General features: G+C 42.3%; 1 protein-coding gene across 1 annotated transcript in view; it reads right to left on the bottom strand.

The window, feature by feature from the left end:
• The window catches only part of LOC126176012 (collagen alpha-1(I) chain-like), a 1,061,651-nt gene that overhangs the window by 44,216 nt on the left and 1,005,198 nt on the right, over positions 1-12,237 (bottom strand). Inside the window, exon 22 of the mRNA XM_049923130.1 lies at positions 6,402-6,494. Coding sequence (XP_049779087.1) covers positions 6,402-6,494 — 93 coding nt within the window. The remainder of the gene's footprint in view (positions 1-6,401; positions 6,495-12,237) is intronic.

The following is a 12,237-nucleotide window of genomic DNA, read 5'->3' as shown; positions in this document are numbered from 1 at the left end:
CTGTTGGGTATAGGAAGAGAGACTTGTTATTAGGGATAGTTTTAATCTGATTTGCAGTAACAGCATATTGAAAGTTTTGCTTCACCAGAGTCTCAGCTGTCTCAGAGAAATATGAGTTCAAATTATTTGCTATCTGGTGGGGATCAGATATTACGGAAGTGTTTTCGTTCAGTTTGATATTTTAGTACACTCTCCATTTTACTCCGTTTCATGCCTTACAATGTTCCATATGGCTTTCATTTTATTTTGTGCATTTGCTATGAAGGAACTATTTGCCATTCTTTTTGCTTCTTTTATGACTTTTGTTAAAATCTTTTTGTAATTCTTAAAATAGGAATCAAATTCTGGAGATGTGTTGTGCTGTCTAGATATTTCATGAAGCAATCTCTTTTTCTTCACAGATATTTGTATCCCTGTTGTGACCCATGTTATTTTCAGATCCTTTTTTGTGACTGTCTTTCATGGAGTGGAAAGCAAAGTTCAAAATAATAGCTATAACTATTTAGGAAGTTGTTGAACTTAGCATTTGTACTTTTACATTCATAGATGTATTCCCAAGTTTCTTTACACAGATAGTTAAGGAAATGTTGTATATTCTGGTCATTATACTTCCTAGATGTAGTAGTTACGACATTCAGTTGGGTGTTTTCCTAATCTTATACTAATTTCTTAGGCTGTGTGGTCCCCAAAGCCTGTATTGTGCGTTTGTGTTGTATGTTTCAAGTGCACATTTGTAAATATTTGATCAAGGATTGTGGCTGAGGTTTTTGTGATGTGTGTTGGCGTTTCTGCAGCAACCTTTAAATTAAAAGTTGCTAAGAGGTTCAGTAAAGCAGTTTTTTGATTGGACTCACTTGCAAAGTCAATGTTGAAATCCCCACATATAATTAGTTTTCTATTTTTTTTTGTGTAGTCTTGTGTAAGATATTTTTCAAGGTTCTTTAACATGATGTTAATATTGCCAGTTGGCGGCCCGTATAGACAAATTATAGCAATTTTTTCGTCCATGATTTCAATTTCATTTACCTCAATATCTTTCTCTATGGATAATTTTTCTACATACGGCATACATTTAAAATTTGTGCTATTTTTAACATACATGCAACTACCACCTTGTTAACACAACTTCCGACAAAAATAACTACTCAATATAAAATTTGGAAGTTTCTCTTTGTCAAGTCAATGTTCAGTAAAACATAATACAGAGGTGTTTCTCATGTCATTTTCTAACAAAATTTGAAATTTGTTTACTTTGTTGGATAGTGATTGTACATTTTGATGAAATACCGTCAGGTTTGAAGTTAAACACGAGTTCTGAAACTTACTATCCTTAGTACTTATATTTATATTGGAATTTCTGCCTGGAAGATATTTTTCATTTTCAATTTTCACTTCTGAATTTTCACCCCCTCCACACAGTATCAGTTTCCCTTGTTCTCAATGATTTTACAGATGTCTGTAACCATTTTACTGGAACTCATTGAGCCTAGTCTGTTTAAATGCACGCCATCCTTTCCCAAGTATTTGTCACTTAAAAATTTGTTGGGGTCAACGAATATTGTGTGAGTTCATTGCACTGTTCCCTGATAGAACTGTTTATGTTGCTTACTGACCTTCTGTGCAGAATTCCACTTATAACCAGTCTTGAGTTTGTGTACAATGATTTGGCTGAAAGAATGATGTTTCTTGTGTCACTTACAATTTCTTCCTGACTGCTGCTTCGTATTGAATTCGTCCCAGAATGAATAAAAACACCATTGTAATTGGTCTTTGGATTGTTTCCATTTTTAGTTGTAGACTGTTTTTCACTTAAGAGATTTTTAAAAATGTTTGTTGAGCTGATGAGGTCAGATACCAGAGCGAACATCGATTTCACAGTTTGGTGAAACTACATTTTTTGTATAGTATAGTATAACAAATAATTCATTTTTGTTACTCTGCTTTTGTGAAGCAATTTCACGTTTCACCCTTTTATTATATGTCACTGTTTTCCAGCTGTATTTACTTACAGATTTTCCACAGTTTAAAAACCCTGCATCTTTTTCAATTGTCTTTTTCCCATGATAATTTTCACTGTTCCTTTCCACACTAAGCACAAGATACGTAGATTGCACACTAGAATTTTCGCAGTTTTTTTCCGTGTTTGGTACTGGATTCCCACAAATACAGGGTAACAAATCACTTTGTAACTTTGCATTTGCTTCCTTAAGAGACAATTTCACTTCTAAGCCATTTAATAGCACTTTGCAGCAGTCTGATTATTTCGTCCCTTGATTTGATCATATATTCTAGGTGGGTTGTTTCACTTTGTAAACATACGGGGCACCTCCATGGAGAATCGTCGTTTATGAGTTTTAGACTTACTTTTGTGCACTTTTCGTGCAGCCAGAAATTGCACTTTATGCATAAGATACCTTTCATTACTCGCTTGTTGCACTGTTGACATAAAGAACTGATAGTTTTTTTTTCCTTTTTGTGACTGGGTGTTTCCTTTCAGACATTTCATACAGTACATGCCCATGAGCATCCATCCTATGGAGCATAAAATGTTGTCACACAATGGATATTCAGCTGTGGTCCTGGCATGCAAATTACAGCCTTCGGGGTCAATGAAGAGCAGTCAGAATGAACCAGGCACCTGATGCAGGGTCCCACACCCAGCAGTGTTCAATCAGAAGACATTGTTGGTAGCCCCTCAATTCATCTGTGCAGTCAGTTGCTCGACAGTTGCCTGTCTGTTTGTTTGTACTCATCTCTGCAACCATTGTTCATCCCTTTCATCTGTGGTCTGTGGTGCATCACCATTCTCTTGGCACCATTTTTGGATAGTCCCATTCAATGCATGATATACTTTAACCACTTGAACAGTTTACAAACTTAGTAAACACTTCCACTCTTTCCTCGAAAACCGATGATAGTGCTTTTTTGAACTCCAGATAAAATGCTTCACTTCTGCATTACAACAATGAGTGCACTGTTTTATGCCCCCCCCCCTCCCCCACAACATGCTTAAAACCCTCTGCTGTTAGTGCTACCACCTGGTGCCTGTACGTGGTTACTGCACACTGATGTGAAACATAGGTGGTGGTCACATTATTGCTTACTAAGAATAATGATAGTATCTATTTAAAATTTTATTGCAATTCTGAGCAGCAACAAAGGGTTCTTCCTGCATGTTCCTCCTGGTAATTCAGGGCCTACTTAGCCATTTTGCAACACATTTCTGTTTCTCTGATTTTATAATTATGTCACAAACTTTATGTTTCACCCCAAACACATTGTTCAGAAATGTCTGAGGAGTATGAGTTTTTTAAACCATTCTTACATTTAAAATTTTTCATTGAGTCATAACAGTGAGAGAGTTATTTTTGATACGCCATGTTGAGTCACAGAAAGGTGTACTGAGCAAACGTAAAAATTTTTAAAGTTTTCCCCAGCTAGTGCTGAGGCAGACTCGAGCACTATGTTGTAACCAGAATGTCAAATAGACAGAAGACCTGATACTGCAATATTGTGGCACACAACACAGTCCATTGTCACATAATGCCCAGTGAGATATCTGAATCGCTAATTAGGCAAGATGACCTCACAGTGGAAGGAACGTAATGTCCCTCTGACAGCGGATAGTAGCTGCTGTAGAAACATGTAAATCTTATGCACAAATGTCTTTCAGCCCACTGATATTACAGAAAAGTGGCAGGCTGAAGATCTGAAAGCTTCAGTTGGGACACCGAAGTGCAGCGAAGACAGTTGACAAACCTAAAAATCCCGGCCACGTGCACTCACCCTCTCTGAGACATAATGTCACTGCCTCCAGCAGACAAGTATTAATACTAGAATTCCCAAGCCTGCAGGGATCCAGCATTGAGGCAGGACCTGTGATGCACTGACTTCTGTTCGCTAGATCACTGCTACCTTCGAGACAGCAACAACCCTCGTCTGCTGGACTTAGCCATTGTGAGATGCCGGCCTCTTGTCCACCAGTGTCTTGTCTTTTACCACTGACTCACTGAGCACAAAACTTGTGGTGCTCAATGCATTGTCACACTGTCACTGTACTCGGTAGGTGCAGCAGTTGTCAATTACCACGACTCGCATCTGTGAGCAGACACTGGCATCCGTGGCCTTCCTCTGGTGGAGATACTGCACTACTGTCGTCATCTTATGTATGGCTGCTGGCAGCAACCCCTATGATGTCCACGACTATGCCAAAGTTGAAAGTTTTTAAATGAAGTCATTCTACTTTATGCTGTTAAAACATTATTTATTATGACTGCAATTTCATTGGTCATTTTCAAACATTGTCAGATGTTCCAACCCACTCAATAATACGAGGGCTATCCACAAAGTACATTACGTTTTGGAATTAAAAATAAATAAAGTATTGGAAATTTTTTTATTATATATAGATGAAACCCACACTTAAATACTACTTTTCTACATAGTTGCCATTTAAATTAAGGCACTTATCGCAGCAATGGATGAGCTTGGAAGTTCCTTCGTCGTAAAATTCGGCCGCCTGCGCCTTCAACCACATGGTTACCTCTTCTTGAAGCTGTGCATCGTCATCAAAATGCTGCATAGCCAACCACTTCTTCATTGCTGGGATTAAGTGGAAGTCGCTCGGTGCCAGGTCGGGACTGTACAGCGGATGAGGAAACAACTCCCACTTAAAAGATTCGATAACTTCACGAGTGGCATTTGCCGTGTGGGCCCGGGCGTTGTCGTAAATCAGCAAGATCATTGAGCCCAACTTTCCCCTGTGCTTGTTTTATATTCCTCTTCTGAGGTTGTGCAGAGTTTGGCAATACCTTTGAGAGTTTATTGTAGTGCCTCTTTCCAGGAAATCCACAAAAATCACACCTTTTCTGTCCCAAAAGACAGTCGCCATCACCTTCCTTGCCGACATCGTCTGCATGCATTTCTTGGGTTTTTGGGGGGGAATTTGTGTGCCCCCACTGAATTGACTGCAATTTTGTCTCGCAGTTCACATGCTTAACCCATGTTTCGTCACCAGTAACGATGCGATCAAGTAATGAGTCGCCATCTTTCTTGTAAGCATCCAAAAATGTTAATGCTGCAGCCATTCGCTGATTTTTGTGAATCTCTGTCAAGATTTTTGGTATCCATCTTGCACAAAACTTGTGGTAACCAAGCTTTTCGGTAATGATTTCGTGCAACAAACTTCGTGAAATTTGTGGAAAACTCATAGAGAGTTCCGTTATTGTGAAATTACGGTTTTCAAAGACCGCGGCATCGACTTTTTCGACAAGTTCGGCAGTCACTATGCTGGGTCTTCCACTTTGCTCTTCATTGAGAACGTTAGTTCGGCCATTTTTAAATTTTATGACCCATTGTCCCCATACACTTCACAAAGCTGCCGATAGATTTCTATCGGTGTACAGTTTTTAGCTGTCAGAAACCTTATTACAGCACACACTTCACACTTCGCGGCATTTTCAATTAAGGCTGACATTTCAAACTGTCACAGTAGCTCAACGGAGTACAGCACAAACCTCTCACTAGCAAGGCAGGATGCCGACTGAGTGGCGGAATGCCATGACACCAAGATGGCTACGCTAGCCCCGCCCCTAACGGACACAAATGAAAACGTAATGTACTTTGTGGATAGCCCTCGTATAAAGCTGTGACACACTGTGCAAGCTCAGCAGTATGTGGTATTGTGAATTTATCTGCTGATCCATTTGCTACACATGTTAGAAAGCTGGTGAAATAATGCATTTAGTGTATGGAACAGCAGATAAATTCACAACACAAGACCACATGCCTCTGTTCTTGCAAAGTATGTCAAAGCTTTATATTACTGAGTAGGTTACAACATTCCACAATGCTTGGAAATGACCACATGTTGAAACTGCAATCATAACATTTTAAGAGCCAAAAGTGGAATGATTCCATTTAAAAATTCCACAAAGACCGTGGTCCCATTCATCATCAAAGTTATAGTCAAAAGTGTTGTCGAGCTATCAGGCATCACCACCAGACGAGCGATGCCTGCTGCCAGCTACCCTGCACAGTTCCGCTCGTGCTACGTGAGCGGCTTCGAGACTCTGCTGAGCTGTGCACATCAGCGCATTCCACTCTGTTTACTGCATCTCCAGCTCTCCTCTCTGCTGCTGCTGCGGAGGAAGAGGAGGAGGAGGAGGAGGAGGAGGAGGAGAAGTAGGAGGAGACAATTCGATTGTAAACTAAAGTTAATAAATATATAATTTGCTAATACTGTTTCAATAGCATCCACAGCACCTGATAGGCCCCCAGATCTCCATCCAGCACCTGTAAGGGTCACAGCCTCCTGACCCTTACAACTGTTCTTTCAATATGTGAAGAATGTAACTCAAAGGATAAATATTGTTGACTATATCCTAAGACATTGCACTTACTGCTATATACTGCCATCCACTGTTGACGCGGACTAATAATGCCTCTTCATCAATAATGTAAGCTAGTGTGCCAACTGGACTTGCAGCAGACATCTAAAAATAAAATACCAACAGTAAGACAAACAGAATACAAAACTTATCATGATATTATGCTTATGCAATGATAATTCCACTTAAATATTGTTAAATTAGTATATAAATTTTTTATATGAATGATTTTTGCACTGTTTTAAAAATTTATTTTCATCTTAAGAAACATCAGCTTCACATGAATCAGTTCTGAATATTTCCTTAACACACTTGTGAAACACCTAGTACTTTCAGTGCAAAGTTATTTAACGTTTACAAAGTCAGTGAGAGAAACACTAATCTTTACAAAATTATAGGTAAAAAACCACAAGTGGTAAAAACAAAAGCACTAGCAGTTTGCTATTCCACTGGTGAAGATGGCTCTGCCATCTAGCACAAATATCCCAATGCTAATCAAGCTGATATCACACTCAAGGGTCAATCCAAATGAAGTGGTCAAATAAATATTAAGTTGCCTGACCATTTTTAAATATTTTAATTTTTTATATGTGATTACCCTGTAATTGAGAAGTTCCGAACAGCTTTTTAAAAAATTTTGCTTTTCACCTTTACTGAATGGTGGCCATTTTTGTTTGTAAGTGCGCGACGATGTTTCAGTTAAGAGACGTTAGCAAAAATACACTCCTGGAAATTGAAATAAGAACACCGTGAATTCATTGTCCCAGGAAGGGGAAACTTTATTGACACATTCCTGGGGTCAGATACATCACATGATCACACTGACAGAACCACAGGCACATAGACACAGGCAACAGAGCATGCACAATGTCGGTACTAGTATAGTGTATATCCACCTTTCGCAGCAATGCAGGCTGCTATTCTCCCATGGAGACGATCGTAGAGATGCTGGATGTAGTCCTGTGGAACGGCTTGCCATGCCATTTCCACCTGGCGCCTCAGTTGGACCAGCGTTCGTGCTGGACGTGCAGACCGCGTGAGACGACGCTTCATCCAGTCCCAAACATGCTCAATGGGGGACAGATCCGGAGATCTTGCTGGCCAGGGTAGTTGACTTACACCTTCTAGAGCACGTTGGGTGGCACGGGATACATGCGGACGTGCATTGTCCTGTTGGAACAGCAAGTTCCCTTGCCGGTCTAGGAATGGTAGAACGATGGGTTTGATGACGGTTTGGATGTACCGTGCACTATTCAGTGTCCCCTCGACGATCACCAGTGGTGTACGGCCAGTGTAGGAGATCGCTCCCCACACCATGATGCCGGGTGTTGGCCCTGTGTGCCTCGGTCGTATGCAGTCCTGATTGTGGCGCTCACCTGCACGGCGCCAAACACGCATACGACCATCATTGGCACCACGGCAGAAGCGACTCTCATCGCTGAAGACGACACGTCTCCATTCGTCCCTCCATTCACGCCTGTCGCGACACCACTGGAGGCGGGCTGCACGATGTTGGGGTGTGAGCGGAAGACGGCCTAACGGTGTGCGGGACCGTAGCCCAGCTTCATGGAGACGGTTGCGAATGGTCCTCGCCGATACCCCAGGAGCAACAGTGTCCCTAATTTGCTGGGAAGTGGCGGTGCGGTCCCCTACGGCACTGCGTAGGATCCTACGGTCTTGGCGTGCATCCGTGCGTCGCTGCGGTCCGGTCCCAGGTCGACGGGCACGTGCACCTTCCGCCGACCACTAGCGACAACATCGATGTACTGTGGAGACCTCACGCCCCACGTGTTGAGCAATTCGGCGGTACGTCCACTCGGCCTCCCGCATGCCCACTATACGCCCTCGCTCAAAGTCCGTCAACTGCACATACGGTTCACGTCCACGCTGTCGCGGCATGCTACCAGTGTTAAAGACTGCGATGGAGCTCCGTATGCCACGGCAAACTGGCTGACACTGACGGCGGCGGTGCACAAATACTGCGCAGCTAGCGCCATTCGACGGCCAACACCGCGGTTCCTGGTGTGTCCCCTGTGCCGTGCGTGTGATCATTGCTTGTACAGCCCTCCCGCAGTGTCCCGAGCAAGTATGGTGGGTCTGACACACCTGTGTCAATGTGTTCTTTTTTCCATTTCCAGGAGTGTATGAATATCTCTGCACTGGGTTTAGTTACAACGTTGCAATTGACATGATTGTTTTTAGAAAAGTGTCCCCTACAACATTGTCTATTACACAAAAATACCATAAATTCAAAAATTACCAGTCAAAATGACATCCAAAGTTTGGTATCCAAATTTTCAAAAATCCACTTTTTAGGCCCAAAAAAAAACAAGGAGTGATTTATGAGTCTATTTTTTTCCTATACTTGGATATCATACACTATTAGCCTCAATAGAGCAAGAACACTTACAAATGTTTCCTTAATTTTTTATGAATTTTTGAAATTTGAAAATTTTCATTTTTTGTAAATTTTTGGGTTAGTTATCTCATGTGGGATTGTGAACAAAGACTTGAATTTTTGAAATGTGGAGATAATTTACATTACTCTACTACTGAACCTTTGGCTGTTGCCTATTCATGTGTGATATTGGTGGGATATAATCAATTATTATTGAAGTAAGGTACTGAATTATATACAAAAAGTGTAAACATCACTGAAATTAACATTTATATTATTTTGACATGCTTATTCTTTCAACCTCCGCAAGCCACCACTGCCCATCATACACACATGCCACTATGTCTTAAAACGTTAAAGACAGATGTAATTTTACTGACACAATGATCCACATAAATTTTGGTTTCTGATGTTACATAGCATTGAACTAAGTTTTCTGCAATGCCAAGGAATTTGTGGAAATGCCTTGTTCCTTTTATTGCTATACAGTTTTTAAATTTGGTCTGAAGTGTTGTTTTCATATGCAGAACCACTTCTTCCTTCTTGATCAGAAAATAGGTAATGCCTTTCATATTATCCTTGCAAAAGACACACATGTCATATACTACAAGAATTTGGTCTTTGGTTGGTCTTTGTAGGCTGGCTTTACTTACTTCATGTTTTATTGCACCTCCTACGCCATCACATGCATTTTTACTATGGCAAGATGCAAAAAAGTGCCATTCAGCCACCAACCCAAAGTCTACTTTGTGGTTGCACAGATTTGAAAAATTCTTTTTGTTCCATCTGAAAAGTATATCAGCTTCTTAACATTGGGAAAATTTTCTTTTATGTAATTTATTACATACTTTTGAAACACATGTACAGCCAAAGTGTTGTGCTCCAAGTAGTTGCTTAGAAGGCAAATTGAAGAACTGCAAACTTCATCTTCCTCATTTTTAATGTAGAGAATAAAAGGATCTAAATGATTAATGGAAAATCTCATATAAAGATGTGAAATAAATACTAACAAAGAGATAGAGGGGCTGGCCAGTACTTACCTCAGCTCAGTACAGCCGATAGATACACATAAAACAAAACCGAAAATTTATGTTCCTAGCTTTCGGAACAAATGTTCCTCCATCGGGGAGGAGAGAGGGGAAAGAAAGGGAAGAAGGGAAAGGAGATTCAGTTACTCACAACCCAGGTTATGAAGCAATAGGGAAAGGAAAATAGGGAGGGTAGCAAGGATGGAGGCATGGTTGTCAGAGGGAAGCCAAAGATATTCTACTGTAAGTACTGTGCCAGCTTCAAACCAAAGAGGATGCATACAGAAGTAAAGAGGTATATAGTATAAAGATAAACACAACTATGCAGGATGAAAAGATGCGTGAATGGCTAAGAGGAAAGGGAAAGAGGAGAAGACTGAAGAGTAAATGGGAGTGAGGTTGTTTAACGTAGGTTCAGTCCAGGGGGATGGCGGGATGAAAGGATGTGTTGGAGTGCAAGTTCCCATCTCCACAGTTCAGAGGGACTGGTGTTGGGTGTGAGAAGCCAAATGGCACATACGGTGTAGCAGGTTCCTAGGTCCCTAGAATTATGCTGGAGGGCATGCTCCGCTACTGGGTATTGGGCATCTCCTAGGCGGACAGTTCGTCTGTGTCCGTTCATGCGCTCAGCCAGTTTAGTTGTTGTCATGCCGATGTAAAAGGCTGTGCAGTGCAGGCATGTCAGTTGATAAATGACATGTGTAGTTTCACATGTAGCCCTGCCTTGAATTCTGTACGTTTTACCAGTAGCGGGGCTGGAGTAGGCGGTTGTGGGGGGATGCATGGGGCAGGTTTTGCAGCGGGGTCGGTTACAGGGGTAGGAACCGCTGGGTAGAGAAGGTAGTCTGGGAATATTGTAGGGTTTAACAAGGATGTTAGGGGGCCGACGAAAGGAAACTCTGGGTGGTGTGGGGAGAATTTTGTCAAGGGATGATCTCATTTCAGGGGTTGACTTGAGAAAATCATATCCCTGGCGGAGTAATTTGTTGATGTTTTCGAGGCCAGGATAATATTGGGTGACAAGGGGGATGCTTCTGTGTGGTCTGGGGGTAGGAACATTGTTGTTGGACGGGGAGATGTATTGCTCGAGAGATCTGTTTGTGGACAAGGTCTGCAGGATAGTTGCGGGAGAGGAAAGCACTGGTCATGTTATTAGTGTAATTGTTGAGGGATTCGTCACTGGAGCAGATACGTTTGCCACGAATACCTAGGCTGTAGGGAAGGGAGCGTTTGATGTGGAATGGATGGCAGCTATCAAAGTGAAGGTACTGTTGTTTGTTTGTGGGTTTGATATGGACGGAGGTGTGGATGTGAGCTTTAACAAGATGAAGGTCAACATCCAGGAAGGTGGCTTGGGTTTTGGAGAAGGACCAGGTGAAATTCAGATTCGAAAAGGAGTTGAGGTTATGGAGGAAATTAAGGAGTGTTTCTTCACCATGAGTCCAGACCACAAAGATGTCATCTATAAACCTATACCAGGCCAGGGGAAGCAGCTGTTGGGTCTTTAGGAAAGCCTCCTCCATGCGGCCCATGAAGAGGTTGGCATAGGATGGAGCCATCCTGGTTCCCATGGCCGTTCCCCTGATTTGTTTGTAGGTCTGGCCTTCAAAAGTGAAGTAACTATGGGTGAGGATGAAGTTGGTAAGTGTGATAAGGAACGAGGTTTTTGGAAGATCTTCGGGTGGGCGTTGGGAGAGGTAGTGCTCAAGGGCAGAGAGACCATGGGTATGTGGGATGTTTGTGTAAAGGGATGTAGCATCTATGGTGACAAGAAAGGTTTCAGGTGGGAGAGGAGTGGCAATGGATGTCAGGCGTTTTAGGAAGTGGTTTGTGTCTTTGATCACACGCCTCACATCCATTCCCACTCCTCTCCCACCTGAAACCTTTATTGTCATCCCTTGACAAAATTCTCCCCACACCACCCAGAGTTTCCTTTCGTCGGCCCCCTAACCTCCGTAACATCCTTGTTAAACCCTACAATATTCCCAGACTACCTTCTCTACCCAGCGGTTCCTACCCCTGTAACCGACCCCGCTGCAAAACCTGCCCCATGCATCCCCCCACAACCGCCTACTCCAGCCCCGCTACTGGTAAAACGTACAGAATTCAAGGCAGGGCCACATGTGAAACTACACATGTCATTTATCAACTGACATGCCTGCACTGCACAGCCTTTTACATCGGCATGACAACAACTAAACTGGCTGAGCGCATGAACAGACACAGACGAACTGTCCGCCTAGGAGATGCCCAATACCCAGTAGCGGAGCATGCCCTCCAGCATAATTCTAGGGACCTAGGAACCTGCTACACCGTATGTGCCATTTGGCTTCTCACACCCAACACCAGTCCCTCTGAACTGCGGAGATGGGAACTTGCACTCCAACACATCCTTTCATCCCGCCATCCCCCTGGACTGAAC

The sequence above is a fragment of the Schistocerca cancellata genome, chromosome 3 (assembly GCF_023864275.1).
Source record: "Schistocerca cancellata isolate TAMUIC-IGC-003103 chromosome 3, iqSchCanc2.1, whole genome shotgun sequence".
In the NCBI taxonomy this organism is placed as follows: domain Eukaryota; kingdom Metazoa; phylum Arthropoda; class Insecta; order Orthoptera; family Acrididae; genus Schistocerca; species Schistocerca cancellata.
Note: the sequence above shows the minus strand (reverse complement) of the source record. Positions and strands in the feature narration are given on the sequence as shown.